Source organism: Staurois parvus, unplaced genomic scaffold (assembly GCF_062004578.1).
Source record: "Staurois parvus isolate SC_StPar_1 unplaced genomic scaffold, SC_StPar_1.0 ptg000327l, whole genome shotgun sequence".
Lineage (NCBI taxonomy): Eukaryota > Metazoa > Chordata > Amphibia > Anura > Ranidae > Staurois > Staurois parvus.
In genome coordinates, this window is record NW_028318123.1 from 6,318,776 (window position 1) to 6,339,913 (window position 21,138).

General features: G+C 40.2%; 1 protein-coding gene across 5 annotated transcripts in view; it reads right to left on the bottom strand.

Moving 5' to 3' along the window:
* BCLAF3 (BCLAF1 and THRAP3 family member 3) overlaps nt 1–21,138 on the bottom strand; it is a 128,278-nt gene that overhangs the window by 22,941 nt on the left and 84,199 nt on the right. For all 5 annotated transcript variants that reach the window (XM_089683911.1, XM_089683913.1, XM_089683909.1 and 2 more), the window contains 3 exons: nt 17,659–17,831; nt 12,205–12,328; nt 9,446–9,512 (listed from right to left, as the gene is read on the bottom strand). In XM_089683911.1, the coding sequence (XP_089540037.1) occupies nt 9,446–9,512; nt 12,205–12,328; nt 17,659–17,831 (364 nt within the window). The remainder of the gene's footprint in view (nt 1–9,445; nt 9,513–12,204; nt 12,329–17,658; nt 17,832–21,138) is intronic.

Consider the following 21,138-nt stretch of genomic DNA (forward strand, 5'->3'; position numbering starts at 1 on the left):
CCCCTGCATAGAAATTCTCGGCTTTCCCTACTAAATGTCACCATGATAAGTGAGAAGCTGTCAGCAATTTCTTCAGATAAATATGAAAAATTCCTGAAAGTCTGGTCCCCTTGGATCTCACACACCCACCTAAACTGAGAGCATTATATTTTTAACATGATACCTCAATCACCTCATCAGTGGGGGAGGGGTACTACACCTCTCTAGCTCCAACTGCTTTCTCTCTTCTGCCCCATCCCATTCCATTTTTTCTCCCCCATTCTTTTCTCTTCCTTTTCTTAACTGACTTATTGGGCTACCCTCACAAATCTCATAGTCCACCAAGCCATGTATGTGTGTTGAACCTTTAATTTAAAAATTGAACAAGAAAAAACGCAAATGTTAAAATTACCTATAAATTCTGGATTATTACATGTCACTTGTATTCCTAGACCATAGGTAGTCTGCATATTATCCATGGTCTTTGAAGTCCTGTACAAATAAGATGATGGGAATTTTAACTAACCTATAAATTCCCTATCTTGGAGTACAGTACATGACACAGAACTTGTATTCTTAGATAATGGGTTATATGCAGGCTACTAATGGTCTATAAATACAAGTCCTGCACTAAACAGTTAAAATAAAAAGGTGAAAACCGTATTTTATGAAAGAAAAAGAAACACATATGATATTTTCTTATGATGCATTCTGCCTTCGAAAACTAAGAGTTCACATGTGCTTTAATATTTTTAATGTGCAGATTTGATACACCTTCAAATATCATTTTAGGGGATTTGTTGGTGATGTGAATAAATAGACAGACAATATCTGGGATAAGAATAGCACAAATGTTCACATATGGTGTACTGGGAATTTTGTTGAATGATCTAAGTAATAAAAATCTTAACCACCTCACTTGGCCCAAATGGGAATCAAATCAAGTACAGAGGACAAGTCCATGCTTAACTCTCCCTGACCCATACTTCATTCTCTATGGCAAATTCCAAGAAGACTGCAGTCCCCATAGGAATTTATAAATCCTATAGAATGTCCTGAGTCTACCCCAGAAGCCAACCTACCAGTTTTTACGGCATTCTGTTTCAGTCATCGCAAGATAGTTTATTTCGCCACTGAAGTCTCAAACTGGTGCATCAGATAAAACCTGATATATCCAAAAGGGGATTATTCCTAGACACAAACTTTACATTAGAGACTGATACAGAATCTGAGACTTCTTTTACCCAGTTTTCCTACATAGCTAAGCAGAAGCACATTTTTCAACTACATATTTATGGGAACTGCAAGCTTCAGCATTTAATTTGTGCCACATACCAACATCAGCATTTATTATTTACATATATTCTGGCATTCAAGTACTACTACATGTTGCATAAAATATATCAGTGTCTCATTCTGACCTGACAATTGTGACAAGCAAAGAATAGCAGTCATGCTATTTAAACAAACCTAGGGGGTTAACCAGTACAACAATTCCTAATGTCATGCTTACTTTATTTCATTTGGCTAAAGGGCAAAGTTTAGACATGTAAAGTTGACATAAAAAGCTAAAGAAGTCACTTTGGCTTAAGTCATACGCTGTCTAATCAAGTGTATAGGCAGCAAGCTGCCATTGTCTGTTAAGGAATGCATGACATGATATGTCTGACTGCAGCTACAGTTTGTGGTTATGTGTAAATAAAGTGAAGTAAATGTGTTAGTCGTACACCATACTGGCCAATCACCTTAAAATAAATACATGTGCGACATTCTCTGTGCCTCCTTTTATTTCACATAGTCCCTAGAAGCCATCTTGTATTTGGATTTTTTCCCTCACATCAGATTTTTCGAAAACGTTTCAATATAACTATTTATATTTGGTATCCAAATTCCGCGCTATGTTGAAAATTTGGTCCGCCTATAACATTTCATTTTAGGCATAGTAGTAGCTATTAAAATGAATGTTCTCCCAAAGATACTTTATCTTTTCAGAGCGCTTCCAATCACTTCGTAAAATGTTTTTGGATGCACTACAATCTGATATTAATACATTTATCTGGTCCAATAGAAGAGCTAAATACTCAGCAAATACCTTGTACCACCCACATGCAGCGGGTGGCTTGGGCCTCCCTAATTTTTGGTTATACTACTTATCTGTCAGATTGGCCCAGACGGCTCCATGGAACATTCCAAATTCCAAAGTGCCCTGGATTAAATCTGAAGCGGCCTCTATCCTGCCATACCATCTCACAGGTTTATTGAGGTCTGAATCGATCCCATACAGTTGAACTCTATTGTCACACAGATTAAATAACAACCTAATCTCACAATCCCCACCAACTGCATCTTATTTAGGTGAGCCCACTTTTATCGCTGCATTCCCCAACCCCGCTGAATTTCAGTGATGCATCTCTAATTCCCTTATCACCCTCAAGTCCCTTCACACACACTCTACCTTTACCACTTTTTCACAATGGTAACAACAATATCAAGCCCCGAGACAAGAATGTTTTAGATACCTTCAGATCATAGATTTTTTTTTACGTCCACATTCCCAACGGCTCGTTCCTCTGTATTTATCCCTACTGAATATGAACATATATGTAATAGCTCCCCCAAAGGTAAGGGTATTATCTGCTGACTTTACTGTATAAACAACTTTTGGGTTCCTGTACCTCTAAAAAATCCACTCTATTTCACTAAATGGGAAGAGGAGTGCAACTGCCACTATCAGATCAAGACTGGAATGTTATGTTAACAAAATCTCTGCAAGTGTACAAAATCTATCTCAATCAGTGAAACCGCCTTGAAACTTATCACTCGTTGGTATTACATTCAGCTCCACCTCCATTCTATGTTTCCTGCAGTACATAACACTTGTTTTCGTGGTTGTTCCACAGTGGGTTCATTCGTTCATATCTTTTGGAACTGTACTGTAGTCACTCCACTTTGGCAACGTATTCAGGATATATCCTCTTAAATCGCAGGTCACCCTATACATTTGAATCTCTCTAATGGTTTGCTATTTGCACCTATTGTGGGAATCCCTCCCACTATACAAAGGTTGATTCATACCCTTTCTGTAGTCTGTGTATGGGCGATAGCTGCTAACTGCAGATCACCGGTGGTTCTATTTTCTCAAATTCTGGTTAGAATTGATTCCATCATGATAATGGAACGTGTCCTCCACACTCTGAATGACACTATCCCAGTTTTTGATATTAAATGGGACCCATGGAAGCTTATGCACGACCAACTACCTTGAACATATGGTTATCAGCCCAATCTCTTATATTTGTTAATATACAGCGCACATTTACCAAGATTTGTTGATATGTCGTTATAATTGTTACTACATATTCTTGTCATACAGTCTGTCCATTATATGGCTTTGAGTTCTTGTTTTCACTTTGAATTCCTTGTTCTCTCTACTTATATTTTTATGTTTGTCTTTTTGGCCTTTTACTCCTTTTTATGTCTATAGATCTTTGTCATATGGATAAAAAAATGTAAGATCTCTATATTGGATATTGGCCTGTATTTTGTATTCCTTTCAATAAACCGCTTGTAAACAAAAAAAAAATATTTGAGGGTGCTGTAGTGAGTGGTGGGAATGACCCTCTCTAAAATCAACAAAATAATCCTTACTAACTTACATTCTTCATAAACAAGGTTTGCTCTTTATTACATCATTAGAGTTAAAATATCACCAACCAACATGTCAAGACCTCACAGGGCTCTTTCTCAAGGCAAAATGATGAGATAGAGGCTTGCGAAGGACTGCGCAATCCCAAAACATTGGTTAGTGAGATTTTCTCTCTAATGATAGAATAAAGAGCAATCCTTATTTATGACAAAGGTAAACTAGCGTGGACTATTCAATATGTGCAGCAAAACTGTCTTCTTTGCATTTCTATTCTAAAGCATTACATGTGTTGACATTTATTTTTGGTGTAAAATTCATATAAAGCTGTACCAGCTCTGGACTGCAAGAAAAGTATATGGAACAATAACTGTCAAACATTACTTATATGTTTTTTCCTGCTTTTCTTTCATACCGCACAGACTGCGATGGGTGATTTGGAGAGTTTCTGTTGCTCTTTGATAAATGAGGACAATGTATTGTTGCTTAAAGGTTAAGTTCACCTTTTAGAGAAATTAGCATATGCAGCCAAAGAGGCACAAGGTGGTAATTAGAGATGAGCGAATTATTCAAAAATTCGATTCGGCTGATTCGCCGAATTTGAGGAAGAAATTTGATTAGATGCGAATTAATTCGCTACGAATTTAACTTATTAAAAGGGTTTAAAGCCTTTAAATTAGTGCAGAACACTGTACCTTTAATTTAAATGCCCTTGGAGATGAGGAAGGACAAGGAGAAGGAGAAGGATGAGAAGAAGGAGAAGGATGAGAAGAAAGAGAAGGATGAGAAGAAGGAGAAGGATGAGAAGAAGGAGAAGGATGAGAAGAAGGAGAAGGATGAGAAGAAGGAGAAGGATGAGAAGATGGAGAAGGAGAAGGATGAGAAGAAGGAGAAGGAGAAGAAGGAGAAGGATGAGAAGAAGGAGAAGGATGAGAAGAAGGAGAAGGAGAAGGATGAGAAGAAGGAGAAGGATGAGAAGAAGGAGAAGGAGAAGGATGAGAAGAAGGAGAAGGATGAGAAGAAGGAGAAGGATGAGAAGAAGGAGAAGGAGAAGGATGAGAAGAAGGAGAAGGAGAAGGATGAGAAGAAGGAGAAGGATGAGAAGAAGAAGGATGAGAAGAAGAAGGATGAGAAGAAGGAGAAGGATGAGAAGAAGGATGAGAAGAAGGAGAAGGATGAGAAGAAGGAGAAGGATGAGAAGAAGGAGAAGGATGAGAAGAAGGAGAAGGATGAGAAGAAGGAGAAGGATGAGAAGAAGGAGAAGGATGAGAAGAAGGATGAGAAGAAGGAGAAGGATGAGAAGAAGGATGAGAAGAAGGAGAAGGATGAGAAGAAGGAGAAGGAGGAGAAGGATGAGAAGATGGAGAAGATTGAGAAGATGGAGAAGGATGAGAAGAAGGAGAAGGATGAGAAGAAGGAGAAGGAGAAGGATGAGAAGAAGGAGTTTCAACCGCTGTATGGAGGGAATGTCACAGAACTGTCAGAAATAGCCTAATTCTGACAGTTCCATTTATGGAAACAAATAGATACAATGTTTCAACCGCTGTATGGAGGGAATGTCACAGAACTGTCAGAAATAGCGGAGCTCTGCAGATACACTTAGCGGAGCTCTGCAGATACACTTTTTGCCGGCTTGGAATTCTTCTTATTTTCATCCTACTTCTTCTTCTTCTTCATCCTCTTCTTCTTCTTCTGAGGATGAGGATGAAGAAGAAGAAGAAGTAGGATGAAAATAAGAAGAATTCCAAGCCGGCAAAAAGTGTATCTGCAGAGCTCCTCTAAGTGTATCTGCAGAATAGAGGAGCTCTGCAGATACACTTTTTGCCGGCTTGGAATTCTTCTTATTTTCATCCTACTTCTTCTTCTTCTTCATCCTCATCCTCAGAAGAAGAAGAAGAGGATGAGGATGAAGAGGAAGAAGAAGAAGAAGTAGGATGAAAATAAGAAGAATTCCAAGCCGGCAAAAAGTGTATCTGCAGAGCTCCTCTATTCTGCAGATACACTTAGAGGAGCTCTGCAGATACACTTTTTGCCGGCTAGGAATTCTTCTTATTTTCATCCTACTTCTTCTTCTTCATCCTCAGAAGAAGAAGAAGAGGATGAGGATGAAGAGGAAGAAGAAGAAGAAGTAGGATGAAAATAAGAAGAATTCCAAGCCGGCAAAAAGTGTATCTGCAGAGCTCCTCTAAGTGTATCTGCAGAATAGAGGAGCTCTGCAGATACACTTTTTGCCGGCTTGGAATTCTTCTTATTTTCATCCTACTTCTTCTTCTTCTTCATCCTCATCCTCAGAAGAAGAAGAAGAGGATGAGGATGAAGAGGAAGAAGAAGAAGAAGAAGAAGAAGTAGGATGAAAATAAGAAGAATTCCAAGCTGGCAAAAAGTGTATCTGCAGAGCTCCTCTATTCTGCAGATACACTTAGAGGAGCTCTGCAGATACACTTTTTGCCGGCTTGGAATTCTTCTTATTTTCATCCTACTTCTTCTTCTTCTTCTTCTTCATCCTCATCCTCAGAAGAAGAAGAAGAGGATGAGGATGAAGAGGAAGAAGAAGAAGAAGAAGAAGTAGGATGAAAATAAGAAGAATTCCAAGCCGGCAAAAAGTGTATCTGCAGAGCTCCTCTAAGTGTATCTGCAGAATAGAGGAGCTCTGCAGATACACTTTTTGCCGGCTTGGAATTCTTCTTATTTTCATCCTACTTCTTCTTCTTCTTCATCCTCAGAAGAGGATGAGGATGAAGAGGAAGAAGAAGAAGAAGAAGAAGTAGGATGAAAATAAGAAGAATTCCAAGCTGGCAAAAAGTGTATCTGCAGAGCTCCTCTATTCTGCAGATACACTTAGAGGAGCTCTGCAGATACACTTTTTGCCGGCTTGGAATTCTTCTTATTTTCATCCTACTTCTTCTTCTTCTTCATCCTCATCCTCTTCTTCTTCTTCTGAGGATGAGGATGAAGAAGAAGAAGAAGAAGAAGTAGGATGAAAATAAGAATAATTCCAAACCGGCAAAAAGTGTATCTGCAGAGCTCCTCTATTTCTGACAGTTCTCTGACTTTCACATTTACAGCGGTTGAAACATTGTATCTGTTTCCGAATAAAAACATCTGTATCCTAAATGGAAACAAATAGATACAATGTTTCAACCGCTGTACATGTGAAGGAACTGTCAGAGAACTGTCAGAAATAGCGGAGCTCTCTGCAGGGACACTTTTGCCGGCTGATCAGGAAAAATTCGATTCGCGCACCCGAAGTAGGCTAATATTCGGATTCGACGCGAATCTAATTTTTCCTGAAATTCGAATCGAATTCCACTTCGCCTGGTTCGATTCGCTCATCTCTAGTGGTAATCAAAAACTGTGCCACTTTTGAAAAATATTGAATAATGTAAATACAATACCCAAAGACTATTTTCACCCACTTCCAGAGAAGCTAGCCCAAAAAACTCCTATAGGTATCTGTTCCCTATCCTGTCCTATTACTAGGACGCTGCAGCCATAAGTTGCTAGCCTCCAGCATCACTAGCACAAATGTGTATTTCTCTTTCAAATCCCTACACATGCACTGTGCACTCTCTACCATCACTGCTGAGCTGAATGCTAATAAACCGATAATCTCCGCTATTATATAGAATTGTCAATATCGTGATTATAAAACAGTGGCCTCTAAGCTTCTAGGCAATCCTGCCACCTCCCGAATGCATGTTCTTTGTTTCAATACCAAAGTTGTTTTTGGATTGAAATATTGCACTACAAGCACAAACCAAGCATCTGCAGTGCAGACCTGTAAAATTGGACAAGCCATGTTAAATTTTCTGTGCCATGTGTACCACCCCCTCCAGCTACCATGGTAGCTTTTGGTGGAAGATTGAGGCAGTAACAATACAGATATACAGTGCATCCAGAAAGTATTCACAGCGATAACTTTTGCCACATTTTGTTGTGTTACAGCCTTATTCCAAAATAGATTTAATTAATTTTTTCCCCAACATTCTACAAACAATACCGTATAATGACAATGTGAAAGAATTTTCATTCATTTTGTTCATTTTGAAATCTTTGCAATTTATTAAAAATAAAAAATGAAAAAAAAACCAAAACACATCTACATAAGAATTCACAGCCTTTGCCATGACACTCAAAATTGAGTTCTGGTGCATCCTGTTCCCACTGATTCTCCTTGAGATATTTCCACAACTTGATTGGAGTCCACTTGTGGGAAATTCAGTTGATTGGACATGATTATGAAAAGGCATAAACCTGTCTATATAAGGTTCCACAGTTAACAGTGCATGTCAGGGCACAAACCAAGCCATGAAGTCCAAGGAATTGTCCGTAGACCTCCGAGGCAGGATTGCATCAAGGCACAGATCTGGGGAAGGGTACAGAAAACGTTCTGCAGCATTGAAGGTTCCAATGAGCAGAGTGGCCTCCATCATCTGTAAATGGAAGAAGTTTGGAACCACCAGGAAACTTCCTAGAGTGGGCCACCCGGCCAAAATGAGCGATTGAGGGAGAAGGGCCTTAGCCAGTGAGGTAATCAAGCACCCGATGGTCACTCTGAAAGAGCTCCAGCGTTTCTCTGTGGAGAGAGAACCTTCCAGAAGAACAACCATTTCTGCAGCACTACACCAATAAGGCCTGTAATGGTAGAGTGACCAGACGGAAACCACTCCTCAGTAAAAGGCAAATGGCAGCCCGCCTGGAGTTTGCCAAAAGGCACCCGAGGAACTCTCAGACCATGAGAAACAAAACTCTCTGGTCTGATGAAACAAAGATTGAACTCTTTGGCCTGAATGCCAAACTTCATGTCTGGAGGAAACCAGGCACGGCTCACCACCTGGCCAATACCATCCCTACAGTAAAGCATGGTGGTGGCAGCATCATGCTGTGGGGATGTTTTTCAGTGGCAGGAACTGGGAGACTAGTCAGGATCGAAGGAAAGAAGAATGCAGCAAAGTACAGAGACATCCTTGATGAAAACCTGTTCCAGAGCACTCTGGACCTCAGACTGGGGCGACGGTTCATCTTTCAACAAGACAGCGACCCTAAGCACACAGCCCACATAACAAAGGAGTGGCTATGGGGCAACTCTGTGAATGTCCTGGAGTGGCCTAGCCAGAGCCCAGACTTGAACCCGATTTAACATCTCTGGGGGGATCTGAAAATGGCTGTCCACCGATACTCCCCATCCAACCTGATGGAGCTTGAGAGGTACTGCAAAGAAGAATGGGAGAAATTGCCCAAAAATAGATGTGCCAAGCATGTAGCATCATACTCAAAACGACTTGAGGCTGTAATTGGTGCTAAAAGAGCTTCAACAAAGTATAGAGCAAAGGCTGTAAATACTTATGTACATGTATTTTTTTTCGTTTTCTATTTTTAATAAATTGCAAAGATTTCAAAACTAACTTCTTTCATGTTGTCCTTATGGGGTATTGTTTGTGGAATGTTAAGGAAAAAAAATAATTTAATCCATTTTGGAATAAGGCTGTAACATAACAAAATGTGGCAAAAGTTAAGTGCTGTGAATACTTTCTGGATGCACTGTACTGCTCATGTGAAGACCTATAAAATCTAATATTTCCATAAGACTGATAGAAAGTGAAAAAAACAAATGCATATACTGCCTGCATTTCATAAGTGTTCATATATAAAGGACATAAATATATGTAAATATCACTGTGTGTGGAATGTTACCACTTTAATGGAATTAATAAATATAACTGGAGAGAAACCAGAAGAGAAAAGGAGATACTGAAGGCTCTGTAAAAGATCACTTGTGGTGTGCTCCTTTACATAGATGCTGAATATATCATGAATACTTACTGGGGCAATGTCCTCTGTTTTGCGAAGAGATTTGCTCTGAAGCTCTTCCAAAGAAATATCAATTCTCCTAAAGGACAGGGGGAAAAAATACAGCAAAGGTCTACTGGCAGCAATATAATCAAATAAATGAAACAAATACAATTTAGGTATTTCTCTATGCACTAATGACTTGTGTCCAAAAATTGTTAGGACCATCAACAAAACATAGAGGTAAATATAAATTATCAATAAATAATTTGTTTTACCTAACAAACTATTTATATTCCACTGACCTGAAGCATCTCTGTGCTCAAGATGATACAGTACAATCCAGCTGTTTTACAACACATTTATTTAAATACAAGAATATATGCATTTTCCGTGGATATACAGAATGGGGGAAAAGCCACAGTGGTAGGAGAAGAATAGAAGGTACACATCTAACAGTAGGATTATGAATACTTTCACATCACTGTCTGAGACAGAACAGCTGGTTTATGGCATCAACTCAACTCAGACTCAGCACTTACCCTAGGTTCACATCTGTGCGGGTGGTGCCACTGCGGATCCGCACGAAAATCCGTGCAACCGCACCACCCGCACAGAGAAATGCGGACCCGTGGGCGGGTGCCATTAATTCTAATGGCACGCCGCCCGCACTGGAAAACGCAACCGTACTGGGAACCGAGGTTCCCATGCGGGCTGCATTTTCCAAACAAGTGCAGGGACTTCTTCCCTGCGTATCACGGGCGTCCATTCAAATGAATGGGCTCTCGTGCTCGTGCAAAACGCGGCCCGCACGGCCGCATATATGTGAACCGGGGGTGCATAAGTATGTCATATACAATTTACAGGTTTTTCTTGATTAAACCCAAAGGGGTTGACAAACATGTCACCTTGCAGAATCAAATTTAAGATCTTACTTTATCTATTGAGTAAGCCAGTAATCATTCCAAACTAAAATCTGTGTTTTATTGACTTGGGGATTAACACAAACATTATGTCCCGGGAATATGCTCTACATTATCACGGAGTGCATGTCTTTTCACCCCACTATGAAGATCCATCATATACAGACAACCAAATGAAGTATAATTACAATAAACGAATAGATGGAGGCACACAAGTATTTGTCTCATTTTGTCTCTCCTACAACTGGACAGCCAACAGAGCTGAAAAAAACCCTGCATCTAAAAAACATTAGGGAACCATTGTTGAAGGGAGAGAAAAGGTCAGCTAGCTACCCTGAACCTCACAAAATTTGTTTCTTTGAAATCAGTCAGGAATGGCATCAATTGGTAATTTTCAACTGAAAGTTAATGTGGTTGTAAACCTTAAACATGAAAAATGAACAAAGCATATCCCTCTATAGTGTGTACTTGTCTCAATTAAGAGCACTAAGTGTAATTTCTGTCTGCTGCTTTGTTAATCTACTATCAGCATGAATCACTTCTGACTCCTTTTCTTGACACCAAGAGAAAAATGGTGACAGTGGAGGGTCCTCCTCACTGAGTTTCGCAGCTCTGTAACTTCAGCTCTCGCCTCCTTTTTTCTGAATGTTCAGACAAGCTTTAAAATTTAGCACTTTGAATGGCTGCAGGTAAGAGAAGACTGCACACAGACAGGTACAACTTATGAAGGAGGATTTGTTTAATCTCATTGTATTACTTGAGGCTAGTCACTTCACTGGGTATATGTAAGAGTTTACAATCACTGTAGGTACAATGGGTAGGAAATGAACAAACTCTTTATGCAACAGAGGTGTATCAAAGATTACGGCTCAACTGATCATTTTCAATGACCCCTCTATAAGTATTTTTTTTTTTATTGTAATTCAAGCTGTACATGTCTGTTAAAATATAGTAACATTTTATTTATCTCACATGTGGCAAATACATCTGCAAACAGAAAACTTCACAGAACGTTTTTATTTCAGATATAGAAATCATTTTCTTTTGCCAAGATATGTTATTATGGACTGGCAGCAATCTGTTTGCAGGCCACTACTGCTGCTGTTTGAGAAATACTGTGCCAGATTACATACTGTCCATTCCAATTTTAAATATTTATTTTTCGCATGCATTATCAATAGGGGAACACTGCGCCACAATCCCAGCCACCCTAGCAAAAATAAGACTTTTCAAAGCACGATTTCATATACTTTATAATAACAAGTAAAGACAGACTTAGGCAGAGCATATATGATGCAATTTTCTTTCCTGGAACCTAGGGTTGCATTACTGGATTCTCCCATCAATGCAGTCAGTTAGTGGGGGAAATCCCTGTGGAGCCCCTAGCTAGGGGAGGGGGGGTGAGGGGGATAGTGCCAGGAGAACACTGTGGGGGGATTTACTAAAACTGGAGCACTCAGCATCTGGTGCAGCTGTGCATGGTAGCCAATCAGCTTCTAACTTCAGCTTGTTCTACTAAGTTTTGACAATAATGCCTGGAAGCCAATTGGTTTCTATGCGGAGCCGAACCAGATTTTGCATGCTCCCATTTTAGCAAATCTCACCCCCCCCCATTGATTATTGCTAGCGTCTATAGCAGATGGCAATAATCACATGATGAATATCCAACATGCTGGTTGTATCCAAGTTGATCGATGGATCGATTTGGGTATAATCAGCCTGCCTATAGATGGATCTAATCTCGGCCAGTCCATGCTGAATCGGCCAATATTCAAACCATCTATGGCCGGATTAAGTGCATAAAGAGCTGACATTACAGAGCTCAGTTTCAAGGCACTATGGTGCTGCGTGTTCACTAGACCAGCTTACCTATGAATCTCCGGATAGATTTGTGGTGTAGAGTTATTAAGGTTTAATTCCTGTTTATTGCTCTCTGCTTGCAGTTTGGTGAAGCGTTCATGCAGCGACATGTCAGTTGACCTGAAATGGTTTGCTACAAATCAAACAGCAAAAATAAAATACAAATTAATTTTTTCATACATATTATTCTGCATACCCTGAAACTTAAAGTCTTAAAGTGCATGTAAAATTTAACACTAAACTGCTCATGTTTACTCCCCTGCTCTGGTAAATACACAAGTGAAAGTGTTTTGTTAAATTTGTTTGATAAGTGCAAAAGACACCTGTTGCCATAAATCTTATAAACTGATATTAGTATTACTCCCAATTCTGTTAACCACAGAACAACCTCCTCCAACTTTCCATGTTATGCAGATGAGGAGATGGGGAGGAGTCTGTAGTACTAGCACACGTACTGCCCTGGAGTGACAATGCTGCTCCTTCATAGGTACAGTACGAGTATACTGTAGGTTGTCACTCAGCAGATGTGTTACTGGCATGATCACCAGGTGAAAAGCCTAAAACATACCGAATGCAACCACACCATCGAAGGACTGGTAAACTACAATATGTAACATTTTTGCTCTTTTCATTTTGGGTGTCAAAAGACACATTAAACAAGAACTCCAGTTCTATTACTTTCATACATTCTACTTCATGCACCATATTTATTACAAAAAAAAAAAATTCAAAACAAGGTCCTATGTAGCCGAAAGAATATTTTAATTGTGCTATCAAACACAAAGTTCATACTAATCAGGTTACATTACATAAGGGACTTCAACTTGTATGATAATGTTTGTTTTCTTGGAGGAACAATGAAGGATAAAGACATTAGTAAGAAAGCATTGAAAGTAGAAGGCAAGCAAACTGCAGCACTGCTACGACAAAATCACAGTCTAGGCTTGCAAGGCAATTATTAATGGGAAACATTATCATGATGGCATTTGTCCTTTGGAATCTTTCTACTTGATTCAGATATTGATAGTATATATTATAATATTTTATAACACTAAAACCTTAAACCTACCTTGAACCTTTGTTGCCAAAAGACACTTAACTTTATTAATTGGTATTATCCAGGTCTTTCTTCCTCTTTGTCCTACTCGCTGAGGTGGCTTAAAGCTTTGACTAAGATGGACGTTCATATAGTACTTTTTTCTATTAAAGCAGTAGTAAAGTCCCCTTTTGATGTTAACCTATAGGTAAGCCTATAATAAAGCTTACCTGTAGGTAAAATGAATATCTCCTAAAGATGTACTGTTTAGGAGATATTCGCTATTTTGGAAGTTGGCGCATGCTCATAGCTGTGCCGTTCCTTCAGAGCAATGTGCCATGACCCGTGACTCCCACGAGCATGCGCCCATCTAAGTTGCTGCAGCTCGCGAACCTGGGAGGAAGATTGGGTGAAAATGGAAGCCCTGTCATCAGCGCTGGAGGGCTTTGTTCTAAGGTAAGTATTTTATAATGTACGCAATGCACACTAGCACATTATGCAATTACCTTGCACGGGTTTTTTTTTTTTAAGCCGCGGTTTACTACCATTTAAGACTCATTCCATAAAAATGGAAACACTACATTGGTTACTCTATTATTTCAGCTTATGCTTACCAGTTTTTTTTTGGGGGGGGGGGTTATTTTTTTTTTACTGATACTATAAAGCCTTACAACTGACCCAAATATTCCACTTTTAACCTAAAATAATCTTCCTGACTCTTGTTACTCGACCACAAAAAAGTTGCAATCACTTCTCCTCTTACTACTTCTTAAGGCTCTGGTGTATATCCTATTTCAAATATGATTTTCTTTTCACAATACTCACTAAAATCCTTGAATTTGGACTTCCGATCAGAGGTGACACTGTATAATAAAGTTGAGTGTCACACCATAAAATTTCAACTAAAATGACAATGTATGAAAATGTTTGCATATCTTCTAATTTTGGAGTAGGCATAATCTCTAACCTGTAGGCTTGAATGAATCAGCAGACAGTGGAATCAAAATTTAGGTAAATATTTGGCAAAACTGCTACATTACCCTTAACCTCCCTGGTGGTATGATTATTTCAGATTTTTGGTGCTGAAAGCGCTACCATTACTTTGCATGAAAATTTGGCGTTTTATATTGTAGGCCTGTAATTCTTAGGAATAACTCACTGAAATCTGTCTGAACAAGAGTCTAGTAAACATCCCGGGTATGTTAAAACGTGAAACACGAAATCATAAATTATAATTTAATAAATAATCATAAAAAATAATAATATAATAATAATAAATTTAATTCAATAATATAATAAGACCAAAAACACTGAAATTTGAAATATAGTGCCAAGTTTGCACATCACTGAGCAAAGTCGCAAAATCGTTTTCAGTGTCTGATGACGAATTTCCCCACGAATCATTATCACTCAATTCTGCAAGTAGTTCTAATTTACTATCGCTGTTCTCTAGCTGGTCTAAAACCGCTTTTGACCTAAAGTGACGCTTTTTGGACGCCATGGACATTTCTCAGTTTCCAGGCAGAAAGAACAGTAAAAATGCAGACAGGGCACAGGACAAAGCACAAGGGACAAAATGTATGTGAAATGGTTTGGTACAGTAATGTTTTACTATGTGATTTTTGTGAATGTCACTTTTTGTCATTTTCAAATTTCCTGCTGTTCCATCCGCCATACATCCCGACGCTCGCAGAGGATGGAACCCAGATGACAGATGCCGGCATCCGCCGGATTACATTGCCGGGGACACTGCAGGAGGGACATCGCGGGAGCGCAGGACAAGGTAAGTGACCGAGGGATCGTGGAGCAGCGCTGCATGGTAAACCGGAGTGTAGTTGAAACTTTACCCCAAGCTACACTCGGGAATACCGCCAGGGAGGCTACAGTGGTTGTAAACCTCAAACATGAAATATGAACAAAGCATATCCCTCTATAGTGTGTACTTGTCTCAATTAAGCACACTAAGTGCAATTTCTGTCTGCTGCTTCATTCCTCTGCTATCAGCATTAATCGCTTCTGACACATCTTCTTGACACCATGAAAAAAAGCCGTGACAGGGGAGGGACGCTCAGCAGATTGACAGCCTCAGCTCTGTTCCTGTGGTCTGTGTGAAGGGGGGGGGGGGGGGTGTGCCTTCCCTCCAATCAGCTTTCAGAGCTCTCCTCACTGAGATCTGCAGTGTGGGATTTCAGCTCTCTGCCCCCCTTTTCCTGAACTCTCAGACAAGCTTTAAAATTCAGCACCATGTAGATAAGAGAAGATGGCAGCCAGACAGGTACAAAGAGGATGAGTAGGAGGATTTGTTTCATCTCTGTGTATCGCCAGAGACTAATCACTTCATTGGGTATATGTAAGGGTTAACAACCACTATAAAGGAGAAGCAGAGCCGAAGCTATTTTGGTTATACTTCAACGGATCACAGGAGTGCATTTTGTTCCAAAGTCCGCTGTTGGTTAACGCCACTTAGCCTATCCAGGCTCGGGAGATTTTGATTTTACAGTCAGAATCCACCCAGATGCCTGGACCGGCAGCTGGCTCAAAAAAAAAATCATACTCATCAAGATGGCTGCAGCACCAATCTCAGCTGCTGCTGACAGCCTGAGCCAGCCCTTCCCACCCCCTCCACAGCCCAGCTCTCCAGTGAGTGATGGAGGCGCAGAGCAGAGAGCCAGAGATTGACAGTCAAGGCTCTCAGCTCAGAGAGGAGTGGGAGAAATGAGAGATCAGCAGTGTTTGATTGCTCAGTTCTTGGGATAGGGCAGGCAAGGGACAGCTGCAGCTGAGATTGGTGCTGCAGCCATCTCGATGAGTATGATTTTTTATTTTTTTTTTATATTCCCATACTTCTCTTTTAAGAAAATGAGCAAAGTTACCTTTAATATTTCCACAAGCTACACATAGCCTATTCAGCATTTGAAAGGCTCTATAAATCTTTATAGTTGTATCACAAGCTATTTTAAAGGCTCAAACCTGTTCTTAGATGCACGCATGATGGAAGCATTAAATGGTTTTACATGTTTGGTCTCTGTGATATCTCTCTCAGATCATCCTTAAATCATTCCTCAAAACCCCATCTGCTCTTTCATGGACAGATATATATACTAAAGCACCAGACACCCATCCCGCCCTCTCAGTCTCTGGTGCACGTATCTCAGGGAATGCTGAGCTGTCAGAAACCATGCAGTCGGTCCAGAGATTTGAAATCCCTGCAGTTTTCACTCCTCTCTGAGCAACACTTCTGAGACAGATCACAGCGATGACCTGTGATGGCACTGACCATCAGATTTGCTCTGGTCTGTCCCAGGAAGCACTGCACAGAGCAGAAGAAGAACAGTGGAGATTTAAAATCCATGGCTTGTTGGAATGGCTGTGTGGGCACTGACAGCACAGCATCCCCAGAGGTTCACCTTTACATTTTTTCTGTAAAGGTGAACTAACACTAACAATTTTGAAGCCATATTTAACCACTTAAATCATTGTGTCATTTTCTCCCTAAATCCCTTGAGTCCCAGAGTGTTTCTTTTTTTTTTTTTTGGCAATGGCCACGGGGACATATGAACTTGACTTTATAGCAATTTTGGATACATATATTTTTAGAGCTGAAAATTAGAAACTAATGCATTTTCATTTCAAGAACTATGCAGAGGAAGTACATTCAAAACTGAACAATGTGTGAACATCTGTGAATGTATGAAATTTACTTTTGGAGAGCTTTATTCCCTGCGGCAACGCACACAGAGGAAAAAAATAGTTTGCTACATTGTTAGAAGAGTCATTGAGTTTGATTTTCTAAAGGCAAACAGGCTGTTAACTTTGTAAGTGAAGTTACACTTTGCAAGGGAATTTTCCTTACAGCTTAGTATATGTGGTGAAATTTCACTTTGCCCAATACCCAATCACATGCCAGTAAAATCAAAGATAAAAAAAAACAAAAACAAAACAGGGTGATTGGGTGATGGAAGTCAGCAGAGCTTTACCTGATTCACTAAACTCAGGGAAAAATTCACTTGCAAAGTGAACAGTATGTTTGTTTTCAGTAAATCAACTAAACTGTGCTCAATTATGTGAGCATTTAATGCTTTCTCAGTAAGTGCACGTGTCACCCAGATCATCTGACATTACTGTTGTGATCTAGGGATTGTGCAGAAGCAAATCACTTGTAATAGTGATCTACTCTTGTAGGGAGGAAATGCAGTGATGTCACTACACTCCTATTGTAAACACAGTTGCTTTTACAAAGCCCATTAAAAGCTCCTGGGCTTAATGCTAAACCTCAGTTGTCACTGGCAAATGGCGCTTCCAGTGCTAGCTAGTTTTAAAATTGCAGTTGGGACAAACAACCACTGTCCCAGGACCATTTTAAAATAGCACCCTGGACTCAAGTAGTTGAAAAAAAAATATTTGACTCTAAGGATATGCCCCCTTACCTTTGACTTCGTGAATGATGGTTATAATTTTCTGAGTAAATTCAGAATTTGTTGCATTAATGCCACCCTGCAATGAAGACTCTAGGTGTTCAAACACTGGATGGAACGCCTCTTTTCCAGCAACAGCTACAAGATCATGAGACAGCTGTCTGTCCTTGGTTGTAGAATTGCTCCTGTAAAAGGTGAAAATTAGATTAGAAACTCCAAACTTAGTTTTGGTAATCGTTCCATACTAAGGTAAGCGTAAAACTCTGAAAAGATGCATATTTGCCAGCAGTAGCTATGACCAATTAACCCAAAATGGCTCACTTACCTATAGATGGTGGCTAGAAAAGAGCATCATCCTTGGATTCAGTACAGGGCGCCAAACAATACTGTCTATAGTTTTCGGGACTAGGCCCCTTCCCTATGGAGCTACAATTCTGCTGTTGCGCTCCCCTTAAAGTGGTTGCATGAAGGTTAAAAAAAACCTTGTGTGCGCAGCAGCTCCCCAGCCCCCTCTAATACTCACCTAAGCCCCCTCTTGATCCAGCGATGTGCAGTGGAGTTCAGCTAAACCAGGACTACCTCTCCTCATTGGCTGAGACAGTAACCATTGGCTCCAGCTGCTGTCAATCACAGCCAGTGAGCCAATGAGAAGAGAGAGAGGGCAGGGCCTAGCCATGGACAAACAGAGCAGTGGCTGGGGAGTGCGCATGCTTAGGTGCCTGCATAGCAAGCCGATTGATGTGGGGGCACCCAACAGGAGGGAGGGGCCAGGAGTGCCGACAGGGGGCCCGAGAAGAGGAGTATCTGAGCTGGTCTGTGTAAAACCACTGCACACAGCAGGTACAGTTGCAAGAAAAAGTATGTGAACCCCTTTGGATTACGTGGAGTTTTGCATGAATTGGGCATAAAATGTGCTCTGAACGTCATCTAAGTCACAACAATAGAAGAACACAGTCTGCTGAACATAATACTACACAAACATTAGATGTTGCCATGGTTTAATTGCACATAACATGTAAAAATTCACAGTGCAGGGAGGAAAAAGTATGTGAACCTTTGGACTTAATAACTGCTTGACCCTCCTTTGGCAGCAATAACCTCAACCAAACGTTTCCTGTAGTTGCAGATCAGAGCTGCACAACGATCTGGAGTCATTTTGGACCACTCCTCTTCACAAAACTGTTTCACTGTAGCAATATTCTTGGGATGTCTGGTGTGAATCGCTCTCTTAATGTCATGCCACAGCATTTCAATCGGGTTGAGGTCAAGACTCTGACTGGGCCACTCCAGAAGGCGTATTCTGTGCTGTTGCAGCCATTGTTTTGTTGAATTACTTGTATGCTTTGGGTCATTGTCCTGTTGCATCACCCATCCTCTGCGGAGCTTCAGTTGGCGGACAGATGGTTGTACGTTTTCCTGCATAATGTCTTGATAAACTCTGGAATTCATTTTCCCATCAATGACAACAATCCGTCCAGGCCCTGTGGCAGCAAAGCAGCCCCAAACCATGATGCTCCCTCCGCCATGTTTTACAGTGGGGATGAGGTTTTGATGTTGGTGTGCTGTGCCTTTTTTTCTCCACACATAGTGTTGTGTGTTCTTCCCAAACAACTCAATCTTGGTTTCATCTGTCCACAGTATATTTTGCCAGTAGTGCTGTGGAACATCCAGGTGCTCTTTTGCAAACTTCAAACGTGCTGCAATCTTCTTTTTGGACAGCAATGGCTTCCTCCGTGGTGTCCTCCCATGTACTCCATTCTTGTTTAATGTTTTCCTTATTGTAGATGTGTCAACAAAAATGTTAGCATCTGCCAGAGATTTCTGTAGGTCTTTAGCTGACACTCTGGGATTCTTCTTTACCTCATGCAGCATTCTGCGCTGTGCTCTTGCAGTCATTTTTACAGGACGACCACGCCTAGGGAGAGTAGCAACAGTGCTAAACTTTCTCCATTTGTAGACAGTCTGTCTTACCGTGGACACATGAACATCAAGGCTTTTGGAGATACTTTTGTAACCCTTTCCAGCTTCATGCAAGTCAACAATTCTTGATCGTAGGTCTTCTGAGAGCTCTTTTCTGTGAGGCATGGTTCACATCAGACAGTGCTTCTTGAAACCAGTAAACCCAAAACAGGTGTGTGTTTTTTAAGGGCAGGACAGCTGTCAGCAACACATCCAACATCATCACACTGATTGGAGTCAAGGTTGGCTCACTCCTGGCTCCAATTAGCTCTGGGAGAAGTCATTAAGCTAGGGCCTCACATACTTTTTCCTCCCTGCACTGTGAATGTTTACATGTTATGTGCAATTAAACCATGGAAACATCTAATGTTTGTGTAGTATTATGTTCAGCAGACTGTGTTCTTCTATTGTTGTGACTTAGATGATGTTCAGAGCACATTTTATGCCCAATTCATGCAAAACTCCACGTAATCCCAAGGGGTTCACATACTTTTTCTTGCAACTGTAAGTATGACATGTTTGTTATTATTATTTTCTTTTTAAGTGCAAACCTTTGGAATCATATCCAGTAGGTGTATTGATATACCCTTTCAATGGCTGCAGTAGGTGGGCACACTTGAGAACTGAGGTGAAGAAAGCCTGAGATTCCAAACCATGGGGAGATACAGCCGGCAGTCATCTTTCCAATATCAACATTTCAATTTTGGTTAACTGACACTTTAAAGGAAAAGAGAAACATTTTTTTCCATTGCTAACAACTTTCTGTAACTGGCAGTCTTTGATTTAATACCTTTTTGAGTAACTGACCCAAACAAGTATGAAGCCATTTAAAACAAAATTGTTCTATGTACTTGTTTTGGGTCACTGACCAAGAAAATATTGAATATGACAGTCAGGTAACAAGCTTTTTCAGACAACTTTGTTAGCAATGACAGCCTTCGTATTACACATTCATAAGTACAGCGCAGAACCACCAATTGACAAAGCAAAAATGCTTGATTCTTGTGTGCCCTGTGGTGTGGGAACAGTGTTCGCTGGAAAAAAAAGTATTGCATACAGTACTTTTTCCCAACGTAGCGCAAGGCAATTCACAGGCTTGTACTGCATGGCTGACAACTGAACTTAATGAAATTTCTCTGACATTTCAACAATGATCATAATAAAAAAAAAAGTAAACAGCATATTCCGAGAGATGGCACTGCAGCAATCCTGCCAGATTGAACAACACACCAGCTGCTGCAACATAATGCAGTGGCGGGTGTGAATTAGCCCTAAGGCAGAAAGTGTGTTACTGAGCTGATCACCTGGTGAAAACAATGGGAAAAAAGTTAAAAAGAGAAGCTAATGCAGCCACCATATTTAAAACAGTATTAAACCCAAAAGCAAACATTAAATTGCAGCTTACCAATTCTTAGATATGATGGCTGTACTAGTTTCCTTTATTTTGCTTTCTTTCTTCTATTTTCATCTAGTGATTCAGCCAGCAACTCTGCTGTTTTTCAGAAGTTCAAGCACTCCAGCAGAATGTATCAG